The sequence below is a fragment of the Mytilus galloprovincialis genome, chromosome 10 (assembly GCF_965363235.1).
Source record: "Mytilus galloprovincialis chromosome 10, xbMytGall1.hap1.1, whole genome shotgun sequence".
NCBI lineage: Eukaryota > Metazoa > Mollusca > Bivalvia > Mytilida > Mytilidae > Mytilus > Mytilus galloprovincialis.
The window spans coordinates 79,916,950-79,942,769 of NC_134847.1; the positions used below are offsets into that span (position 1 = coordinate 79,916,950).

The 25,820-nt window shown below is 31.0% G+C and overlaps 1 protein-coding gene across 2 annotated transcripts in view; it reads left to right on the forward strand.

Annotated features, from left to right (window-relative positions):
* Window positions 1-22,525, forward strand: part of LOC143048515 (monocarboxylate transporter 10-like) — a 34,714-nt gene extending 12,189 nt beyond the window's left edge. For both annotated transcript variants that reach the window (XM_076222214.1, XM_076222215.1), the window contains exons 4-9: window positions 3,176-3,446; window positions 5,413-6,020; window positions 9,811-10,177; window positions 11,094-11,200; window positions 16,006-16,090; window positions 16,624-22,525. In XM_076222214.1, coding sequence (XP_076078329.1) covers window positions 3,188-3,446; window positions 5,413-6,020; window positions 9,811-10,177; window positions 11,094-11,200; window positions 16,006-16,090; window positions 16,624-17,075 — 1,878 coding nt within the window. In that variant the 5' untranslated portion in view covers window positions 3,176-3,187 and the 3' untranslated portion in view covers window positions 17,076-22,525. The remainder of the gene's footprint in view (window positions 1-3,175; window positions 3,447-5,412; window positions 6,021-9,810; window positions 10,178-11,093; window positions 11,201-16,005; window positions 16,091-16,623) is intronic.
* Window positions 22,526-25,820: the final 3,295 nt, after the last annotated feature.

Genomic DNA, 25,820 nt, shown 5'->3' on the forward strand with positions numbered 1-25,820 from the left:
TTCGAACCCATGCTACTGTGATATCGTGACACCAAATCACCTGTACTGCAGCCGTCCCGCTAGACCACACAACCACCTGGGCTCTCAAAAAAAGAGCTTTTGCTGGCCGTGTGTTACCTTTCCTCATCAGTTTTAATCTAGCGGCGTACTACAGTACATGATATATAAGGCATGAAGATGTTATTGTTACAGATCAGCTAAATTATCTATAGTAAAGGATCCTACAAATTAATGTAATATACAGTCACAGAAAATAATTATATTTATAAGTACGTCTGAGTCAGTGACAATTAACTCTTCAATTGATATATCCATCGGATCGCCATCAATGATGGTGATACATGGCTGTGTACATAATGTATATACAACTCGTCTAAACATCAACCCAACAATGTTAGATTGTTCTTCCCTCGCCGTGATTCGAACTCATGCTACTGTGATATCGTGACACCAAATTGCCTGCACTGCAGCCGTCCCGCTAGACCACACAACCACCTGGGCTCTCAAAAAAAGAGCTTTCGCTGGCCGTGTGTTACCTTTCCTCGTCAGTTTTAATCTAGCGGCGTACTACAGTACATGATATATAAGGCATGAAGATGTTATTGTTACAGATCAGCTAAATTATCTATAGTAAAGGATCCTACAAATTAATGTAATATACAGTCACAGAAAATAATTATATTTATAAGTACGTCTGAGTCAGTGACAACTCTACAACAGATGTATCCATCGGATCGCCATCAATGATGGTGATACATGGCTGTGTACATAATGTATATACAACTCGTCTAAACATCAACCCAACAATGTTAGATCTGTAAATTTGCTTTCGCATATATATATATATACACTCATAGGAGGATCCAGGGGGAGGGAGGGGTCCTGGGGGAATAACATACAGGCTATTCGAATTATCTAGGCCAACTGCAAACAGTTTCGTTGTAATATTTTGATTCCTTATGGGATAGTTAGTGTCTTGGTTATTTGTATTTGCTTGTTTCAAATTTGTTATGCCATGGTGTGCATCAAAACGTAGTCTTGCCATGCATATGAATAAAAATTGTTTCTGATTTCTATCTTTAAAATGCCTTTAAGTTTGGGGAAGCATCAGTGGACTTCAGTAAAATTTCTGCTTTCTGTTAATTTTAAGTTAGATTGGGGTGCTTATTTTCGCCATATCTTTCCATGTTTTCTGCAGTTTATGTTCAGGTCTTTATGTTTTTTGATGTATACTGATATTTCTATATGGAGATAACTCCAAATGCCATAACTTTTAGCTTGAAAACGTGTTTATTTGAAAAAAAAATCATCTGAAAAGTTAGATAACAGGCCGGATGCTTGAAATTTCCTGATGTTTTGTCAGAGGGGGACATGTACACATATTCACCATTTTTACACATCTATCTAAAACCAAATTACTGCAACTTTAAACAATATTTATCAAACCAATTCTATTAAAGATAAATAGCAGACTTTTCAAAGGCATTTCAAAAGACATTTTAAAGAACTGAAATTTAGGGCAATCAGTCAAAGAATTACTAAGAAATTCGTCTTTGAAATCGTGTTTCTCATTCAGGAAATTGGCCTAAAATCGTTGTCCGTTTTTCGGTCCTTTTCAGTAAGTGCCGAAAAATTTGTCTCAATTTAAAAAATAATCATATTTGTTAAAAAAATTAAATTTTCCGGCATATTTCTTCCATTTCAGCCATCCTTTGAAGTTTTTACACCTCAAAACCATAAAATGGCGAAATTGTGTCCCCGGTGATTATTTGCGCCCCACTCTATGTTTAAACAGAATAATCATGATTACTTTTAAATTTAAAAAAGAAAAATCACTTTACCTAATATTCTAAATAGGTAGCTATATATGTCATGTATGTAGTTGTTACATATATTTGAAATACATAATGAATTTTTGCTTGCCCTGCCTAGGATAGTAGGCAAACTGTTTTGTTTTCATGTCTGTTCTTCTGTTTATTGTTCTGTCTATAAAAAAAAAAGATGTGGTATGAATGCCAATGAGATAACTCTCCACAAGAGACCAAAGGACACACAAACTAACAACTATAGTCTATAGGTCACCTTACGACCTTCAACAATGAGCATCACTGTTCATCATCCCATGACATTAGTCTCTGCCCTGTGTCAGGTTACTGTTTCCCTTAAAGTACTATTTATTATTTACGAGGGGTCTCTTCCTATAGGAATCTAATTTCATAATATTGCAGCCTAGCTAGCTGGCATTGGAAAGATTGATCTTTGACAAATAGAGAAAGTTAGTGTAGTTTTCCATAGTAAGACCTATTGAAAGGCAAACAGTGTTAAAATGATTTTAAAAGTACAAAAATGTAGTTCATTTACTATTCATTTGCTCTTAAGGAGGCTCGAGGGTATAAAAATTTTAGAAAAAAATAAACATTTGTTTTTCACTACAAATTTTATTTATTACCTTTTGTAGTTGTTACTTTATCATATGGTACAAAAATCATTCAAAACAATCAATTCGAGTTGGCCCCAGATGACATTTAAAATGTGTACATCATTGAAAAAGTTCCAAATTATCTCCCTTTGGTGGAAAAATGCCCTTTTTGGCTTTAGAATTGAAATATCTTTTTTAACTCATCGGTGACATATATTTTTTAATATAATTTCCATATAAGCTGTACTTAAACTAAATTATTGTAAAATTTGAGCGATTTCTGTAATAAATTTCTTTTTTTATTTCGATATTACCTATATTTCTCCTATTACTTCAACCACCTTTACAAAAATGTATGCTTCTTTCGAAGGCAGATTGTGAGCGCAAATGAACGGTGACCCCACTTTTTTATTTTAATTTTCTATTTACTATAAGATAAAGTTCATTTATAGAAAAATATAGAGAAATCCTACATAAATGATTTAGACCCGCGAACCCCCTTAATGAATTTATAATTTGAGCACCACTAAAGTCATCAGGTAAAAGGCATATATAAGATAGCAAGTTGATATATTTATTCATAACAGTTTATCAACGAAAAGATAACACTGTAATGAGGTTTGTTTGATGTACAAAAATAGAATGATGTCTGTCTGAGTTTATGCAGATTTTTTACACTTATAATCAATGTTAAATGTACATTTAAAGAATATCTGAGTACATGCAGATTTACTCACATAAATTGTAATTTTATAGACACATTTTACCATGGAAAGGAGGAGTAAACTTTCGTTTAGTTCTGATGTGGAACAGAAACAGGCCCTCAAAAGTGATGCCGAGAATGGTTTGAGTAGGACAGTTAGTAAAGAGTTCACTCCCCCTGATGGAGGATGGGGATGGGTGGTGTGTTTTACATCAATGTTGTGTAACGGAACAGTGTTTAGTATAATGAATACATTTGGTATATTGTATACCTTCCTCCTGGACGAATATGCTGCTGGAGATTCTGAGATATCATTAAAAACTTGTAAGTATCAACAAAATGTAACCGACGGAGGAATAGGAAAACTATTAACCCTGTCATATTAAAAAAGAAGATGTGGTATGATTGCTATTGAGACAACTCTCCACAAGACCAAAGTGACACAGACATTGACAACAATAGGTCATCGTATGACCTTCAACAATGAGCAAAGCCCCCTACTGCATAGTCAGCTATAAAAGGCCCAAAATGACAATGTAAAACAATTCAAACGAGAAAATTAACAGCCTTACTTTTGTACATAAATTGAATGAAAAACAAATATGCAACACATGAACAAACGACAACCACTAAATTACAGGCTCCTGACCTGGCACAGGCACACAGATACAGAATGTAGGGGGGGGGGGGGCAAACATGCCAGCAGGACCCAACTCTCCCCTAACCAAGGACAGTGGAACAACTGTACAACATGCTTGCAGCTTCGATTATTGGAGCAAATTTATTGCCAAGTGGACTGTGCAAAGGTTTTATAGCTAGTCAAGGCCATTTAGAACTTTCATTGTCACAAATTTATATCTGATGTATGTTGTGATCTGATGATTATTCATGATGAAGAATAACTCATATTGTCTACTATTGTCTTAAATCAGATTGGTCATATAAGGTAGCCTATCTATCAGGAATAGAGTATGGATTTCAGTTGTTGTGTTTTAAATGTTCATTTTTGCTATGTTTAAAGTTCTGTATGGCAGTCTGCACCGTTACCACTAGTCCAATGCTTCAGACAATTCAAAACAATTGCGGAGTAGAAAGTTTTTGTAAAACTTCGTTTTCAACAAAATTATAAGAAAAATGTAGGAATATTGGACTAGTAGAAGTCAGAAAATATTTTGGTGCTGACATGAATGAAGACACATAGTTGTGACCAGTTCTCATTTACAGTGATAGATATGACAATAAGGTTAACTTTTACCAACCAGTATTATCTGATAGTGTATAATCATTTGTCCATTTGTTAAGTCATCCAATGTCATATATATTTACCTATATAAACAGAACTGAAGAAGCTATATTATCTATATACATAGTGTCAAAATCAGATTTCAATTTTGATAGTAAACATATTTAACTATCATATGTTTACTTAAATGATTAGAAATCTGGTCATTTGAAATAGATACTAGTATTTGGATTTGTAGGTGAAAATAATATTCAACAAGTGTGATTGGTCAATTAGCCCACTTGAATTATACCATTTCGGTATAACTTTTCTCATACATGGACATTGGCCATTTGGGCTGATGCAGCATTTAATCAATATGAATGAATTATTATTATTTAATCGTGTACTGTTGAGGTTGAAACATAGAAGTGAATACTACTTTACATATAATTTATATACATGATTGTTTTCCTAAAAGAAAAAAAGGAAAGAAAGGCAAATGAACGAAAATAATATATAAAACAATAAAATACAAAAAATTAACGTATTAAAAAGTAGTTTACTCATGACAGTGTTTTCACCATGCAGATATTTGAAACAACATTGGCTTACAAATATTCTTTGATAATTATTAGCATATTATGTAAATGAAATTGTTAGTTAAAATTAAGAACAAACCAGATACAACCAGAGTAAGAACTTGTAGCATATTCGTTGCGTTCTTCATACAAATCTTAAGACTTGTACATTGTAAGTTGAGAGAGAAAACCAGTTAGGATGTTCATGAAATTTTACCAAGAAAAGCCATATATAATAGAATCATAAAAAACTGCATGTATAGTAAATTTTACTGTATACATGTACATATTGTGAACATGCTGCAACTCTATTAACAGCAAAATTTTAATGCTGCAATAATTAATCTTAATTAGTACCAGTATTATTTGCATATGACTATTTTAAATATGTAATGCATGTGCTATATGTGAGTCATGAAAATGTTTATAAATCCGAAAGAATGAGATTTTAATGTAATTTTCAAATTTTTATTCCTTTTGTTTGCAGCATTTGTTGGTTCAGTATCAACTGGTCTAACCTTCCTTATGAGTATTGTATCCAGTATTCTAAGTGACCGAGTAGGAATCAGACAAACTGCATTTGTTGGAACATTATTTGGCCTCGTTGGATTGGTGTCAAGTGCTTTTGTTACAGAATTAGAACTACTTTATTTAACATTTGGTGTTTTCCTAGGAATAGGAGCAGGACTAATTTATTCACCATCACTAACAATCCTAGGTCATTATTTTGACAAGCATATGGGACTTGTTAATGGGATTGTAGCGTTTGGAAGCTCATTATTCTCCATTATTTTATCAATTGCGCTGCCATATTTATTGAAAGGCATACAAGTCAAATATACATTCATTGTGTTAGCTGGTATGTATTTGATTCTGGTGTTCTGTACATTGACGTGGAAGCCATTAATACCGAAACAGTCTAATCTGGCCGCTCTGACACTTTCTAAAGAGAGTGTAGTTGAACATGTCAATGATTGTTGTGCCTTTGCCAAAACATTTCTGAACACGAAGATATTTAAGAACAAGGCTTATGTGATTTGGGCAGTATCCCTAGGACTATCTCTCTTTGGTTACTTTGTCCCTTTCGTTCATCTGGTAAGTATACTGTAATAAAATTGAGAATGGAAATGGGGAATGTGTCAAAGAGACAACAACCCTACCATAAAAAAAAAACACAACAGCAGAAGGTCACCAATAGGTCTTCAATGTAGCGAGAAATTCCCGCACCCGGAGGCGTCCTTCAGCTGGCCCCTAAACAAATATATACTAGTTCAGTGATAATGAACGCTATACTAATTTCCAAATTGTACACAAGAAACTAAAATTAAAATAATACAAGACTAACAAAGGCCAGAGGCTCCTGACTTGGGACAGACGCAAAAATGTAACCCTATCATAGTCAGTTATTTACTCTTAAGGTGGTACATAACACTACAGGGAGATAACTCTGTAAAATCAGCTGAACATTTTAATCACATTATATTGATAAGGAAATATTACTGACTGATCAAAATTAGTGTTTGTCAAACTGCTATTTATCTAATGAATTTTTTCCGATAAAGTGTGTGGTTCAAGTTTTTTAAAATTTTAAAAATTTTTTGTAAAAGGGTCAAAGTAAATATTTTGTCAAAATTTTCTAAAAATTATACGAGCTAAATTAGGTTTTAGTCAAGGTGTTTGGTACCACCTTAAGAACACAAAGAAATTTCAAAGACATATTTTTTATCAAGTAATTATAACTTATAACAATAAAGGATTTTTGAAGGACGACATCAGACATATATCTGATTATAGTCACACCTATTTATGTTCCTTATTTATTTCAAGGATTTAATATATTTTGGTAACGTTGACATACATGTATTTAACATACTTTTGAAAGACCATGCATTCATCATGTTGTTGTACATGTGGACCAGCTTTTGTACAGGACATGATTGCACTACCTTTCACACTAGTAACCTAGATTTAGATGTAAATATTGATGATATTGGCTGTTAAACAAATGTATCACTCACTTGAAAGGTCACTGACCATTATAGTGAATAATCACTTTAAATTTCCAGATAAGATGAAAAATATTCTACTGTTGTCTACTGTGATGACCTATTTATAAGAAATATATTATTTGGTGTAAATTATAAAATGTATACTTTTGTACCATTTACAGCAAAGTTCAAATGTAAATTTAAAAAAAAAGACCTGTTTGAGGATTTCAGCAATAATATTGTGAAAATAACAAACTTCTGGCATTTTTTTCTAAACTGAAGTAAATTTTTGTTGTTGAGAAAGATGATTTTGAATTATAAGTTCATTACTGGAAATCTAACTAACCATATTAAACATGTTACAAATGTATGTATGCCATGGCCCTGAACTATATGACATAATGGTGTAATACAAGTCAGTTACTTTTTATCAGAGTAATAATACATAAACATATCAAGTTCTAAACTGACTTTCTCTATCCAACATGTTTTAATCATAAAATTGAGAAGCATGATCAACTAAGTACAAAAGCTTTTTTTTTTTTATGTATTTAAAAAATTGGAAAATCTTTGCAAAATGAAAATTTGTCTAAACAGAAAACTTGTTTAAACAGAAAACTTGTTTATAGTTGACCAATCTTGATTTTCTTGTTCTGTTAAGATGTATATAAGTATAATGTACATATATTTGTAACCCTGATTAGATTTTTAGCTCACCTGGCCCGAAGGGCCAAGTGAGCTTTTCTCATCACTTGGCGTCCGGCGTCCGTCGTCCGTCGTCCGTCGTCGTCGTCGTCGTCGTCCGTCGTTAGCTTTTACAAAAATCTTCTCCTCTGAAACTACTGGGCCAATTTTTACCAAACTTGGCCACAATCATTATTAGGGTATCTAGTTTAAAAATTGTGTCCGGTGACCCGGCCAACCAACCAAGATGGCCGCATGGCTAAAAATAGAACATAGGGGTAAAATGCAGTTTTTGGATTATAACTCAAAAACCAAAGCATTTAGAGCAAATCTGACATGGGGTAAAATTGTTAATCAGGTCAAGATCTATCTGCCCTGAAATTTTGAGATGAATCAGACAACCCGTTGATAGGTTGCTGCACCTGAATTGATAATTTTAAGGAAATTTTGCTGTTTTTGGTTATTATCTTGAATATTATCATAGATAGAGATAAACTGTAAACAGCAAAAATGTTCAGTAAAGTAAGATCTACAAATAAGTCAACAGGACCAAAATGGTCTGTTGACCCCTTTAGGAGTTATTGCCCTTAATAGTCAATTTTTAACCATTTTTCGTAAATCTTAGTCATCTTTTACAAAAATCTTCTCCTCTGAAACTACTGGGCCAAATTAAACCAAACTTGACCACAATCATCATTGGGGTATCTTGTTAAAAAATTGTGTCCGGTGACCTGGCCAACCAACCAAGATGGCCGCCATGGCTAAAAATAGAACATAGGGGTAAAATGCAGTTTTTGGCTTATCACTCAAAAACCAAAGTATTTAGAGCAGATCTGACAATGGTAAAATTGTTTATCAGGTCAAGATCTATCTGCCCTGAAATTTTGAGATGAATTGAACAACCCGTTGATAGGTTGCTGCCCCTGAATTGGTAATTTTAAGGACATTTTGCTGTTTTTGGTTATTATCTTGAATATTATTATAGATAGAGATAAACTGTAAACAGCAAAAATGTTCAGCAAAGTAAGATCTACAAATAAGTCAACAAAACCAAAATGGTATGTTGATTTCTTTAGGAGTTATTGCCCTTTATAGTCAATTTTTAACCATTTTTCGTAAATCTTAGTTATCTTTTACAAAAATCCTCTCCTCTGAAACTACTGGGCCAAATTAAACCAAACTTGGCCACAATCATCATTGGGGTATCTAGTTTAAAAATTGTGTCCCGTGACCTGGCCAACCAACCAAGATGGCCGCCATGGCTAAAAATAGAACATAGGGGTAAAATGCAGTTTTTGGCTTATAACTCTGAAACCGCAGCCTTTAGAGCAAATCTGACGTGGGGTTAAATTGTTTATCAGGTCAAGATCTATCTGCCCTGAAATTTTCAGATGAATCTGACAACCTGTTGTTGGGTTGCTGCCCCTGAATTGGTAATTTTAAGGAAATTTTGCTGTTTTTGGTTGTTATCTTGAATATTATTATAGATAGAGATAAACTGTAAACATCAATAATGTTAAGCAAAGTAAGATTTACAAATAAGTCAACATGACGGAAATGGTCAATTGACCCCTAAGGAGTTATTGTCCTTTGTAGTCAATTTTTAACAATTTTCATAAAATTTGTAAATTTTAACTAACATTTTCCACTGAAACTACTGGGCCAAGTTCATTATAGATAGAGATAATTGTAAGTAGCAAGAATGTTCAGTAAAGTAAGATGTACAAACACATCTCCATCACCAAAATACAATTTTGTCATGAATCCATCTGCTTCCTTTGTTTAATAGTCACATAGACCAAGGTGAGCGACACAGGCTCTTTAGAGCCTCTAGTTTATATGTCTGTCTGTCTGTCTGTCCCATGAAATCTTTTTCACATTTTTCACAGGAACAACAAATTAAGCTTTATGTGAGCATGCTATAGTCTATATGATAGGTTTTCATATCTATTGCTCATCAACTGTTTATATACAAAATAATTTTATCTTTTTTGTATTATTGCCATATATTGTATCAAGCTTCATGTGAGGTTTCTATACCATGTTTCAACCACCACTACCTAGGTTATTAACCTCCTGTTTAGTGAATTGTATAGCGGTGGTATCCCAAGTGAACAATAATTCACAATTAATCTTGTTTATTTGAAGAAATCTGTGCAATCATACCACATCTTCTTATTTCTAGTACATAAAATGTTTTTTTTTCATTGCAGGTTAAACATACCAAAGATTTATTTCCAGGTGAAAATGGAGCATTCTTGATCACATGTACTCAGATTACATCAGCCATTGGCCGCCTTGTATTTGGCAAGGTAGCAGACTTGAAGTTTGTAAATCGTGTTACAATGCAGCAGGTAGCGTTCTTGGTGATGGGTGTGACTACAGCATGCATTCCTTTTTCATCAAGCTTTGGTGGTCTAATAGCTATAAGTCTTGTCCTAGGATTGAGTGATGGAGTATTTGTTTGTTTGATTGGTCCCATAGCTTTTGATATTGTTGGACAGTATCAAGCATCACAAGCTATTGGATTTCTGCTGGGAATATTTGCTATACCTTTTACTATTGGACCTCCAGTAGCAGGTAATTTGGTGTTACGTAACTTAATTTTATTGGTGTTAGGCCAAAAAAAGTTATATGCTTGTTTCCAGCATCCCGACAAACCTTAAGTTTCATCACCAACACTAATATATTTTATTGCCTGTCCAAAAAATTATTCAATAAAAAACGATGTTAGTCTTATAATTAGACTATGAATCCATTCTGCTGGAATATTAAAGTGCTTTTGGGATGCAGATAACTATTGGACTAAGCACCGCCTACTCATATGAATATTTTATCGATTGACAGTTTGAACACATACTATGTATTAACAACAGCTGTAATGACTATCAGGCAATGTATAGCTTTTCCCCCCCAAAAAAATTCAACTCTATATCAAATAAAAATCTTCCAGAAAGAATTATAATAAGCTCTATTTGGGGTATTTTGTTACAATATTTGATATTTATGTTAGGCCTATTACTCACATTCTATAAGCTAAATGTCAACATTATTAGGTATATAAAATGATTTTAAGATGTACATGTCTGTCTGGCAGAGTTCATTTTCATTGGTTCATTGGTCAACCTACATTGTAGTTTTAGTGATTTAAAAGTCTGTTTCTTAGATAAGCGAAGTAAATGGTCGACTTATTCAGGGGATACAACTATTGTAAGTTGAAGATGTCTTCCTGAAATGACCTCCTATACTAGATGCTTTATTAACAATTTATGACAATATTTGACAGGTGCTTTGTATGACAGTATGGGGTAGTTACAAAGTAGCTTTCCATGCTGCAGGTGACCCTCCTATACTTGGTGCTATATTAACTTCACATTACAATATTTGACAGGTGCTTTGTATGACAGTATGGGTTAGTTATAAAGTAGCTTTCCATGCAGCAGGTGACCCTCCTATACTTGGTGCTATATTAACTTCACATTACAATATTTGACAGGTGCTCTGTATGACAGTATGGGTAGTTACAAAGTAGCTTTCCATGCAGCAGGTGCCCCTCCTATACTTGGTGCTATATTGATGTTCCTTATTCCTAAGGTCAAACAGGTAAGTCAGTTCTCATATAATTATATATTTTGCTATTATACATCTGGTGTAGGGTATCATTTGGCCTAAGAAGGATATGAAATTGAAACAAAAAGATTTTTTGAACTATTTCCCAATCAAAATTCTAAAGTACTTTTAAACAGTAATGGTGAATCCGTTTCCACACACTATAGATTAGTAATACAAATTGGTTTATGTTGATGAATTAAAATGACTGAATAATGCACATAACTTCATGTATGTAGAAAGTTTGCTTGTACTTTATAGCTGTGCAAACTTCCAAACTTATTTTCAAAATCAATTGTAGAGTATATTAAAAATTGTAGAGGTCAATAATGGTTCAACTTAGGTTATAATGGAGTTTAAATCATTTATAATATTCCCTATCTCTGGATTACTATTAACATACAACAATGTAGAATGATTATACCAATAATTTCTAAAATAAGTTTAAAAGGTCACATGACTCTTTTAAATTTTGAGAGCATAAATCAGTTCATTGAACAAAGTAAAGCTCTTGAATAGTGTTATGGTCAGTGACATTTGTTTGATTTAATATATATTAATAAGATAAGATTTTGTTTGAAGAAAATGTACTTTAGAACAATAACCTTTTTATCTACCTTAAAACGAAGAATTAAAAAGCTGACTATGCGTTATGGGTTTTGCTTATTGTTGAAGCCTAAGGGTGGCCTATAGTTGTTAAATTCTATGTCATTTGGTCTCTTGTGGAGAGTTGTCTTAATGGCAATCATACCACATCTTATTCTTCTTATTATTGATGAAGGGTAAATTCAGTGAAAACTAGATAAGATGAAAGTACAATATATATGTCAAAAATTTCTGAATTGATCATCCACTTAATCGCCAATGGCGTTCAAGGGCAGTAAGTAAGTAAGCAAATCCCTTATCAAGCCCTTTTAAAGCTTTTTGGGAAAATTTTCACCATCAACTTCACCTTGAACTGGTGCTTTTCTTTTACTACAACACACTTCTGTATACCTTAAAAGCAGGTAAGGTTTGAATAGAAAATATATTTGAAAATACCTTATCTTTAACATTTAACTGTAGTTATAGATCCATTTAATCACATAATTCACTTTTAATTCCAACATATAGGCAACATTTCAAGTTTTTGTCGTTGATTGGTTCCGTAAAGGATAGAAATTTCAATCATATTTTTCAACAAACTGATTGCTGGTTCGATTAACAGGCACTATAGAATTTTTTCTATATGATTTTTTCATTTAAATCTTTGTATTCAATCATAAAAATGTCACCAGTCATAGGTCAGGGAGGAAAACAAAATAACTGCCTCCAAAAATTACAGCATTTTATACACCTCTGTATATACATGTATGAATGATTTCACCAGACATTCAATGGTTTGCATAGATAGGCTTAATTTTTAGGACTGTTGCTTCTTTATTAGTTTTAAAGCACAACATTCTCTTAAATAACCTTGAAATAAACATTTGACTGAAATCCTTAAAACAAATAATTAATTATAAAGTTGTTTTCCAGGTAGACAAATCGGTAGGTAAACATGACATTCAAGAGAATTATTTTGTGTATTTTCCTCATCACAATTGTAAACAGCTTGATTATCACAAACCAATTGAAACCGATTTATTCTGTGTTTTCTTCCTTTCTTAATCTTTCCTTTTCTAAAAACAATTTCTGAAACTTGAGGATGACAATAGAAGCTTGCAGGTATTACTTACAACTTAGGTTTTGGTAACTGAAAAAAAATATAAATCATTTGCAGAAAACTAGATCAGGATTTTCGGATTTTCTTTATTTTAAAAAGATCATCAGTAGGGAAGTATACATAACTTAAATAACATAACAGTACCAATTTTTCTACACCAGATGCGCATTTCGAAAATCAATGTCTCTTCAGTGATCTGGAGGCCAAAATATTTGAAAATCTAAAGCTTCTTAAAAAGATGAAGAGCTATTAACCAAAAATTAAAAAAAGTATAGCCAAAGCCGGGGAAGGAATCAGAGCTTTGCATGAGGGAGATACATTCCTTAATTTTAAATGATTTCCATAATTTTGTAACAGCAAATTTTTATAACACCAAATCCATATTTTCATGCCAGTACTGAAGTACTGGCTACTGACCCTCAGGGACTATAAGTCCACCCGCAGAGGCATCAACCCTGTGGTAGTAATAACATAAGAGGTACCTTATTTTCTGCACCAGATGCACATTTCGACAATCAATGTCAGTGATGCTTGAGGTAAAATTTAGCTTTATAAGGTTTAGGACCCCGAAAGTTAAAAAAAAACAAACTAGAATATTAGGAAACATTGGTGCAATGTTTTGAAAGTTTGGTAGTGACGTGGCTTTATTTTGAATTACACATGGAAGTATACTGGTCAATAGAATTTGACTCAAATAGAATACAGTATAACAGTTCCTGTCATTAGAATAAATTCATACTCATACAGTGTATTCTTAGGCACTTAATTACTATGTAAAACAAAGATGTCATTGAAAAAATTCTGAAAAAGTTAACATTTACAAATTGTTGACTTTAGTACATGTAGAAAGGCATACAAAAATGCTTGCTGGAATTAATATGTACATATCAAAAGACTTATTCAATTAATCCTGAGAATCTATTAGTTTACATTTTGTCATCCATACTTTTGCATACACTTACAACCGAGAACTAGCAAATGCTTTAAACAAAGATTGGTATTATATATTTAGCTAGAACAAGCTACATGTATGCTGCAAGATTTTTTATATCACTATCTCCCTAAATTTTGCTATAATCTGCTTAAAACAGCTGCTGCAAAATCATTGTTTTATAGGAGAAATTATGCATATATTCCTAGAACAACAAGTTACAATATATAGTGCTATACAATTATAACACTTATTTTTACATTGCACAAGGTCATGCTTTTCTCAGACTACTTATGAAGTTTTTACATTAAATCTATTGGAGTTGGACTGATTGATATTTAAGTCTAAGAAAACATGGTCTCCATATTTGTTGAAATTGGATTTTGAGCCAGCTTTCAGTGACAGTGTGTAGGCTAAGACCAGTATTTAGTGTCTTTTATATTTTTATTTATTAATGTTTTAGTCAACCCTTTTCAGACCAATTCTTACAGTTTGTTCCTAAGTTGTGCTGTTAATAAATGCAAAAGGGGAAGTAGAGCCCTTCACAACAAGTAGTTAGAAACAAAAAATAATTTATGTATTTCTGTAATGTGATACATATTTTAAGCAAGGAAAAGATCTCAACTTAATGCAGGAGTGCTTGTTGGAAAACTGCTGTTAAACATTAAGGGTATTTGGCGAGAATTAAGATGGGACAGTAAACCTAGATGCATTAATTCGTTCATTGAGGCTGTAAATTGAACCTGTATTCTAATGATACATTTGAAGATGCTAAGTTTGAAAGAATTTCAAATTACAGAGGTTTTATTTTCCATTCCTCTGTCAGTAATATTTCCATTCCTCTGTCAGTAATATTGTTATACCCCATGCAGCGAAGTCCGTCAGTCCTGTTTCTTGTCATCGCAACTCCTCTCAAACCACACAACAGAATTTCATGAAACCTTTTAAGATAATAAGGACATACTATGTAGTTGTGCATATCGACAGGAAATTATGATTCATTTTTTTTTCTAGGAGTTACGCCCCTTCGAACTTATTTGTATTAATGTACTACTGCAACAGTTTGTCATTTCAACTCCTCTGAAACCACACATCAGAATTTCATGAAACTTTGTAGATAATAAGGACATACTACATAGATGTGCATATTGACAGGAAATTACGATTCAATTTTTTTTCCAGGAGTTACGCCCCTTTGAACTTATTTGCTTCAATGTACTTCTGCAAAAGTTTGTCATCGCAACTCCTCTAAAACCACACAACAGAATTTCATGAAACTTTGTAGATAATAAGGACATACTATGAAGATGTGCATATTGATAGGAAATTATGATTCAATTTGTTTTTCTTACACTTATATTATTTCTTCAATGACAATGTGGGGACATGGGGTATGTTCTTTAATTGCATGTGATTTTGATTTTATCTCCTCTATATAGAAATCAAAAGATGTGTTTACCTTAATATGTCAGTTTATCTCTCAAAGAGTGCACGTTGTAAAACAAAAAGTCATAAAAAAATCACAGGAATGTTTTTTGAAATGAAGTGTTTAGGGAATGCATGCAGTGAGTGGAGAATTTATTGTGGCTATATGTCTCTCATCTACTTTACTTTATTTTGGATGATATAGAAAATTACGAACTAACAAATCACACATCTTAGTGTAAAAATTTCTCAAGGAGATGTTAAGATACTTGATAGATAGAAACATATAAAAAAAGTTTGTTAAACTTCATGTTGTTGGTATTCTAATGGCAAAATGTACCCCATAAGTTATGAAAAGATTTAGTTAAAACATTTATACAAAAACAATTTATTGTATAAGTTATATAGGTATTATTTGACCTTTAAATGATCATTTGGCTTTGATATGAACCATGTAAGATAGTTTTAAAATAATGGAATTATAATCTCTAAATTATTCATTTAAAATTTCTTACATATTGAAAATTGTGGACCTCTTATGTTTACTGAAAAGTTATGTATTGTTTTTTATTTTTTATTTAAAATGAATGTAGGATATATACAACAATGAAACAGTAACCCAAAACCACAAACAAAATGATAAGAAATAAAAACAAGTTGATTGATTAATAATCAGAGAAGGGGTTTTCAATATTTTTCTCTATTGAATGACATATTTTGACTTTGATGTATTTTCAGCACTACCCTGCAGCTACTGAGGCTGAGACTTTTGCATCTATTTCTCTGTTAGATATTCACCATGTCAGCAGTCAACATTTCAGAGGTATAGTAGCTTTAGTAATTACATATGAACAAATGGGATCTTGAATAAATTAAAATCGCACAGCAATATTAATTAACAAGTTTCCAAATATAAACATCTAAAGGTTTCTATAGTCTTCTGCAATGAGCTGTGGTTAAATCAATCTCTTTAGTTAAGATGGAATGGGAATGAATTCAACACACACAGAGGAAGAACTGTTATTACATTAAGTTCTGAATATGCCAAAAAAATACAGGAAAAAATTCTACTGACCAGTGTAATAAACAGTATATCAGTAGCTGGTAAGTGAACACATGTGTTATATAATTTTCTCATTATTTTTTGCTAAAAGATCTTTTCCTGCACTAAAATGCTTAGAAACCAGTTCTTACCGATTTGTAATTTTATGAATATTTAATGTTCTAAAAATAGTTCAGGTTCTGTTCATGTATAGTTTAAATGAAAATGCAAAGATGATGTAATTTTTAAAATAACATCTTTTGTATGTGCTTAACTAAATGTTATATAGTACACAAGAATTCTTTATATTTCAGATCAGATAGAGAAATATAAGACGAGTTCAGGTGGTGGACCTGCAGAAACTGAACTGGAACTTGTTCATGCTAGTCAGATATGGAATGGTGAGAAAACTACAGGACAATCAGGAAACATTGATCGATCTCTGTCAATAGATGACAACGAAAATCAAAACACAGAGGAAGAAAGTCAAACAGTAGAAAATCACATCAGAGATGAAGAAAGTTACACAGTAGAAAATCAAGAGAAAACAGAAGACATTGAGCAGCTCTTAGAAAAAGACATGAAAGTTGTGGAAGACCGTTTTGAAAGTAACATTGAAGCAGAAATAAAGAACAGAAATGAAATCACTGAAGAATCTGAAGAAAAACAAAAATTATTATCAAATGTTTCTCAAGCAGATAGTGAAACATCAGATGACAATTTATCTAAGGATATTTTAAAAAGTGTTGGAATTTCAGAAGCATAGAAAATTATTGATTCATCATTTTTGTCACTGCCTATATGTTTTTGTTGTTGGACATCATTTTGTCCAAGTATTTGTTTATGTCATTACAATCATATTGTGCAATATTTGAGTATTTTGATCACATGTTCATGTAAGTCAGACAGTTTATCTGATAATTTTTACATTATTACAATATTTGAAATTAACTTTCTGTCTCAGATCTCTATTGTTACTTATGGTATTTGAATTGGCTAAATAAATATAAGTGTTTACTGTCACCTGCTGAATAAAAATAGGGTCTGACGTTCAATAAAATTTTAAAAAAAGAAAGAAAAAAGTTCTGGGCAAACCCCAAAATAGCCTTTAATAATTCGTTACGCAATTGGATCCTGTATTACATTTACCTATATTTCCTGTTATTGGAAATTTGTCCAAGTTGTTTTTGTCTGTCAGATATGGTTTTACTTAGTTTTACACAATATTTGTTTATGATTTTCTGCATTTTCAAGTTTTTATCTAGTATTTAAACTAAAAGAACAATACCAGTAAAAATATAATTTGCCAAATTTGTAGTGAAAAAAAGCTATAGTCAGCTTTAAAAAATTGTGATTGGTCCCGTTACAGTAAACACACATGTTTTAGTTTTTTTTTTTGCCTTTACATTTTGAACTTGATTTTCTAAAAATCTTTCATTGAAGGTGAAAAAAATTAAATGGAAGAGTTATTATAAAATCACTGAATATTTATAGAGTGTTAGATGGTATAATTCCTAGGCCTTAGTAATTACAAATTTATTAAAAAATGTTTTGATATATATTACATATATATATATATATAACTAATAACCTTACAAATCAGATGCATAAATTTAGGAACTTGAAGATATACATAACATAACAACTTATTTATACTGGCTCTCATCATTAAAACATCCTTTTTTTCACCCCATTTATTCATACATGTATATTGAATGTTGCCCAGGTTATTTAAGGATACCGGTATTTTTTTCACTTCTGCAGCAGAATTTTAGAATCATTCCATATTTATTTGAATCTTTTTTCTCATAGTTTTATTTTATTCCTTGTTTATGGCTTTTTTTTTGTTTTTGAATGTTTTAGCCATTATGTTTAAAGAATCATTAATTATAACAAATTATGCTTATACTATGATTGAAGAAATATATATATATATATATAACTTTGATATAGACAGCTAGAAATTGCTTAATAATTATATTTGTGCTCCAATGGATGGGGTTTTACTGTTTGACCTCTGTTTTATTCTTTTAGAACAACAGACCATACAGAATTTAAGTATATCTGAAATTGCAGATACTTATACCTATCCCTTCTCAAAATCTATCAGGCTCGTATATTCTTGTTTTCCTAAAAATATATATTTTTGGAAATTAACCATGTCCTTGTAGGACAATTTAGGCATAATTTTTAATCCAACAGCATAAGTTCCACTGCCAACAGAGATTAGCCTGGATTCATTAAAAAGGTGGGTAAAAATCCCATTTTTCAAATTAAGTGATTTAAAGATATATGTAAACCTGTATTTGATTGTAGAATGCAAAAAATACAATAAAATTCAAGATCAAATATGTGCCAAAAAATATTTTCATGAAATGACTAAAAAGAACATGAATTTTTGTCAAAATGGTGAAACTTTATACATTTTTAACTTGGTGTCACCTTCCTGCATTTTCATGCCTAAAGATTTAATACCTCAGATATTTTTGTCTCATTCACACAACAATTGTTTGATATCACCTAACTTAATATTAAAGTGTATAGATTTACCTTTAAGAGTACAAAAAACATGAACTTGTGTGTAAATTTATGAAATCACTTTCAGCCCATTTATTACTAACTTCAATGAAATATTAAGCTCAGTAGAACCTCAAGGGGCATTGTTTTTTGTTCAGCCTATATTTGGAAGATACCTCGTCTCAAAATACTCAGGTTTTTTTTCAACGGATCTATTGGTGCTGGGACAGTGTGTAAATCAATTTTCATTAAACGAGAAAAGAGAGGCATTTTACATTTCCCTGATTTGATAGTTTGTATATTTAGTCTTTTGAAAATAACTTTGCTTACAGAAATGAAATAAGAACGAGAAGACTGTTATATATTGCTTTATTTGTGTTCTTTACATGGAAAGATGTATCAAGTAATTAGCTTTTGTTTTCCTGTTTATTTTGTTTTTATGGGCTCTAATAGAAAAATATATTTATATTTTGTTGAATTTTTAAATTTTTTTTTACAAATGGTACCTTTTCTAAAACTGTAACCTATGTAGATTTCACGCTTGTTTGTGTATAAAAACTACCTTGCCTTAATATAATTCTGTTTCACTATGTTAGGCTGTACACAACTTCTGGACTGTATTATAAAGTTAGAATTGATGAATATGTCTGATGTATGGTGGAAGATGTTTTTCATGGAATTATGTTAACATTTTGTTGATGATTAATTATAAATTTAAAGATTCAATGATTTCTTATTTTATCATATGAAAGTAATTTTTAAAATTGAGACTTATTTAATAAATCTTTATTAGTTTCTTTTTTTTATTATTTTGTTTTAAATAGTTCTACTATTTATTTGTGTTATATGTTGATTGTTTGATTTTGTTTGGTTTTAATATTGTGCTTTATATTTATATAATTGTTAAGCTGAATTTTATTTGTTTACAATTTACTATAGATAAGATTATGTTGATCAGCACTTTTTCTTAAACAAGAAATATATTCCTTCAAATATTAAAATCAGATCATCTTTGCTGACAGAAAACAAGGTGATTGTTGATGGAAGAACAAATAGAGGCAACAATGAATTTATATGAACTGATATTAAAATGTTAAAAACATAAGAAAAACATCAAACATGATTGTTTTCCCATCTGTATTTCTGTTGTTATTTTAACATGCATGTTAAAACATGAAAATCTACAGCTGAGAAATTCATATTAGCCTTTTCTTTTTTATTCATATTAACACAATTTTATTATTTGTAGGGAAATTTACTATATATTTCAATCAAATTGTAAAAAAAAACAGATGACAAAATTATGTTTGATAGAAACAGATAAATTTCAGATAATTCTGTGTGTTTTATATGCATGGTTTGTTAAAATCCAACCATATATGCCTTCAAAATATTTGGTTTTCTATAAATATGTTTTTGATATGAAATATATAGCAAATATTTGATAAGTATGGCCGTGCACTTGATTTTGCCATTTGAAAAGGGACTTTCCTTTTGAATTTTTCTCAAAGTTTAGTATTTTTGTGATTTTTATTAATACTTATTTTCAACTGTATAACAATGAAAATAATTTAGTAGCAAAAAAAAATCTAAAGTGTTGTAAAAACATATTGTAAGGCATAATAAATGTTCTTATGTAGCGATTCCTGTTGGCAATAATGGATGAGAATGTTATTTGGTGCTGGTGTGGTGTGTAAAGGAATTTTCATTAAGGAAGTTTATTTGTCATGTTTTGGTATTTTTGTCAGATTTTCGGAATCCTCTAGTTATATCCATTTGAATGTCGTAAAAAAATTTGCCCATTGACCCCCAGTTTTCTTTTTATAAATCTTTTACGATAAGCCATCTGTAAAAGTCTTATTAAATTTTAATTATTTTTTAATAGTCGTTGAGAACTTAAACATGTTTATGATAAAGCTATGAAAAGTCAAGAGATAATATTTTCCCGCCAAAATTTCTATGGCTAATATCTCGAAAACAAGCATATTGACCTATATATATTTTTTTCTCTTTTGATTCCTTTATCAATTCCATATCAATATAAACTAGTGTTTTGAAAAGTGAATTATTTTGAAACTGAGAAGCGAACTCCTTTAAAATAGAATAAGAGGCATTTCTATTTATTTTTCAATCTTTTTTTTAAATTTTGCATACCTTATTTTACATTTCCAGTATAATTTTGGCAAGCTTTAATTTGACTGTATTAATTGGGCAAGCTTTAATTTGACAGTTTGATTGTCTATTTCTGTAGATTGAATGTGTTTCACTTTAAATTGTTCCAAGAAACTGCTTTAACAGACATATATATTTAGTTTGTGACAAGAAAATCTGTCTCAAAATCTTAATAGATATTTTTCAAGCATATAGATCATTCATCATCCTATTCCTTATTAATTTATCTCCAAATTTTGGAAGGCTCACGTTAAAGCTGTGTCAAAATCAATCAAGAATCATTAGCCCTCTTTAGTGCTGACTTCACACATGTACCATATATTTTTTTCCCTATTTTATAGTTTATTTGAATGCAGTGTTGAATGGTATTTGGCTAGCATTTTGGAAAAACTGAAATTTCAATAATTTGGTGTGAATGTTAGTGTGAGATGTTGAAAGTTTGACCATCGTCAAATCTGACCTACAGAATTCAGTGATAATTTTTCAATCTTATTCGAAAGGACTTATAGTTATTTATATACCCAAGAAATCCTTTATTTTAGAGAACAAAATGTAAATTTAATTAATTATAGATCCTGTATATTTTGTTGCAGTGAACAGTAGAAATCCTCTAATTTTGCCTTAAGGTCTTACAAGTTTTGTATCCCGTTAGTGTGTTCTTTTATTATATTTTTTATAAGGGCATTTTGTCAATAGATGTAACTTCAAACTTCATAATCATACTGTCATATATTTTTCGACATTTATTACATTTTGTTAATGAAAACAGTCCTATTTTATTTAAATCTTCAATTAAAACAGTAAAATGAATGTGTTGATAGTTGTTTATAATTAGGTGTACCTATATATCTCAAGATTCATAGTTCTTTAAATATCAAAAGATATTAAAATTTGACGGAACATTTTATCCTGAAATAAAACACTGTTTGTTCATTGATAAAAAAAGTTGTATCTTGCATTAGGATTTTATAACATAATGTGTGACATCTGCACCTTTTGTAATATCAGAAAAATTAAAAGGCCAAACACATACTTGCATGTAAAAACTTTGCTTAGCTTTTTTCTAGAATTTTTTAATAAATTTTCATAAAGTGCACTGCTCTAAATTTTTCAAATTTACAATTTCAAATAGGTATTTTAGTTTATAAAAATGACATCAAATTTTTAAAAAGTAATCTGCATATATTTACAAGAAACCTAGTTTTCTTTTCTTAACTTATTTGCAGATGGAATTGTTTTTGTCAATTTAAACTTTTAGTATAGGAGAAAAGATATTACAACTTTCAGTTTCCTTCCTCTTAAGAAGTATAAAAAATACAAAAGGATGAGATTGATGAAAATGTTGTTGTTTTTTCATCTTTTGTTTTATAGATTTTAAACTTGTAAAAGAAATCCATCTGTAACATGTTAGAAGACTGTTGTGTTTGATCTTAAATTTTATAAATGTTAAAGATAATGTTATATTTTAAAATAAGATTTTTGCTTTTGCTGGTGTCTAAGTTAACAGACATTAAATATATAAATGATTGTTTTGTTTATTTACGCCTGATTACTACACATTCATTTATGGTGATGGTTATTCCAGAAACTCATGTTATGCTCACTGAAGTCATAACTGACATTTTATAACAGTACTGCAACCATATACCAACAACAAAAAATTGAAATAACTCTGACTTCAATGAGACATATTTCATGTTTGAAATTAAAATCATTACATTCCAGTTATTACACAGTATTGGAGTCATGTCAGAAGATGAAAAATGCAAAGAAAAGGAAGATGATGTATTTGAGTTATCTCCCTTGTGATGTTGTATCCTACTTGTCACAACATCACAAGGATTTATGTAATACTTTCATTGCTGATATTTGTTTCCTTTTATTGATAACAGATTGAGCCTTTGTGATTACTATATTGAAATAACCTTATCCTTTTGTCCCTCCTTCCATTCATCCAACAACTATTTTCATGAAAAATTATTTCTTGTTTGGCGAACATTTGTTTGTGTTACATGTTTCCTCACTATTTCAAACAGAATGACTATATGTGGTCAGCAGTGCTAAAGTGATGAAATATATGAACAGTTCTCAAATTATTGCACAGAAACAACATAAAGTATCATTTTCCTATTGATCAAGGACCATAACTTGAACGGTATAAGGGAATTGTCAATATTGAACTTGACATGCATTTTGTTATCAGTAACAACACATTAAAAAAATGAAAACCATAGGTAGAAGGATTCATAAGTTATTAGAAAGAAACTACAAAGTGCCATTTCCCAATATTGTATATCAAGGACCTTTACTCCTGAGGGGTAAAAGTTTAAATTGTCAATTTTGAACTTTATCTCCATTTTGTCATTATTTCATGAAATTTAGATTTGGAAAGTAGTTGAATACCAGTAGTTCATAAGTAATTGTACAGAAAATGTTGTAGTTTGTGATTATCTCCCTTGTCATTAATTATAATTGATTATCTCCTTTATCACAGCATTTTGTGTTGTTTTAACAACCTAATTTATGGTAATTTCTATATAGAAAAAAAAATGAAATATGTTGCTGAAGCATTAACTGATCCAGAAGAATCCGAATCAAAGCTTTGTCATTTCAGGGCCTTTTATAACATACTATGTGGATAGGGTTTAACTCATTGATTAAGGCTGTACAGTAACTTATAACAGAGAGGATAAGGAACATGTCAACTTAATGGCCTGTCAATAGTTGTCGGTTCAGCATTGACCAACATGGTATGATCAATACTTTTGAAGAAGATGAGACAAGGCAGCTAGCTGCATGAATGCACACAATAAATAAGTCCCTGATTACAGTTTTACATTGCTTCCCTAGCAAGAAGATGGAACAATATGCACTCCTATGAACTTGTATAAGTATTGATAGACATGATAGAGGACTGTTGAAAAGGAAAGACATGAAAATCAAGCTTGAATATTGTGTCCATTTTTGCCCCAACTGTTCAGGGTTGAACCTATGTGGTTGTATCCAGCTGTGCTTGGCATATACATATATTAGATAATAATAATGATAATAAATTCTTCATTTAAAGAGGGTAAACACAGTTAGTTACAATTACTAATCTCCCTGAGGCCCTCATATACAATACTGTTATATACAGGGCTGAATAATCATAAAAAATCTATGAATTTTGGTTATAGACCAAAATGGTATGCATAAGTTCATTAAAGTTGCTACCTTCCTTTACCAAAAATATAAAATAAGGAGATATGGCATGAATGCCAGTGAGACAACTAAATAGTCACCAGAGACCAAATGACATAGATATTAGCAACATTACTAAAGATGTCTGTTTAGCAAAACCAATACAGAATAGAAAGGGATAAAAAGTGCTGAAATAACAAAGTCAAACAAATTCAATTGAAAATACAAACAAGCTGATGTATGCACATATCAACAAACCAAACAGCCTGATGTCTCTGAGGGACATGATCACCATGTTATCATAAAAGCAAAAATATTAGTATTCTTCCTTAAAAAAAAAAAATGTATTCCCTATTTCATCCAATCTAAATATATTTTTTTAATTTAAAAAAAACTGCTGATCTCTTGGTCCAAGTGTATTTTTTTACGTTTGCCTCATTATTGAAAATTCAAACACACTCCTTTAAAAAATATTCCTTTTGAATTCAAAATAAGAAGATGTGATATAATTGCCAATAAGACAACTCTCCACTAGAGAAAAATGACATTGAAGTTTTAAAACAACTATAAGTCACTTCTGAATGTTCCTATAAATACTCTGTAAATTTAACTGTTACTTTTGTACAAGCATAAAAAAGTTGATATGTTCATTCTTTGGATTTAGGGTTCACATGAGGCTGCAGAAATTTAAATTAAATAGATTTAGTGCCTGTCTCTTTGCCATCACAAATAAATTGATAACTTTATCAGGGCCGTAACTAGCGTGATTTAAAATATTTTCGCCGAGCGTAGCGAGGAGAAAAATTTTCGGCGAGGGGTCTGGGGGCCGCTCAAGGCCCCCAGAAGCTCTGAGAAAAATCATGCATTCTGAGAGTTTCCCAGACTCTTTTTTACATTGAAACACAATTAACTTTTAACAAGCTAATTTTTTTGACAATTTTCTGGTCTCAACAGAAATATATAGATTCATTGTAATTGAAGACTTTTAGGTTTTAGGGTTAACATTAAAAGACCGATATGTAAGATAAAGCAAAAATCGTAATTCTCAAAATCATTAATACCGGATCTGCCTGTATTGTCTTTAGACTTTGGTTAATTTTTTAATGACTGGATTGAAATATAGTGACAGTGCACTGCAGTATTATACTTTAAGTACTTGTAGTGTTTGAGTCGACACTAGGGACCATATTGACCTTGCTTTATGGTATTATTGATTCTTTCATTGTGGAAGACCCTTCAGCGACTATCAAGATGAAGAACAGAAATAAAAACCTGACTATTGATAATATGTATTTTTTCTATGCATTGACTTTGTGTGCGTTGAAGTCCTGTGCCCGTTTACTCAATTTTCCGTTATTTTCTGTTAAAGGATCTGAACACGACTTAAAGCAAGTTTAACCTTTCAATGTAAAAACATGTCAGCTATCTAATTTTATCTACAAAAAGAGCCAGTTTTGTATTTTTGATATTTAGTTCAATTCCCCAAGAAGAAACAACCAATGTTTCTGTGTCCAATAGCATTGTATCTTCTTAAAATATGTTCTCGAACAATGTCTGTACATCGTTGGATATGCAACATTGCCAAACCACACATTTACAAATGAAAATCAACACTTAGAATAGTCATAAAGTAGGACAATAA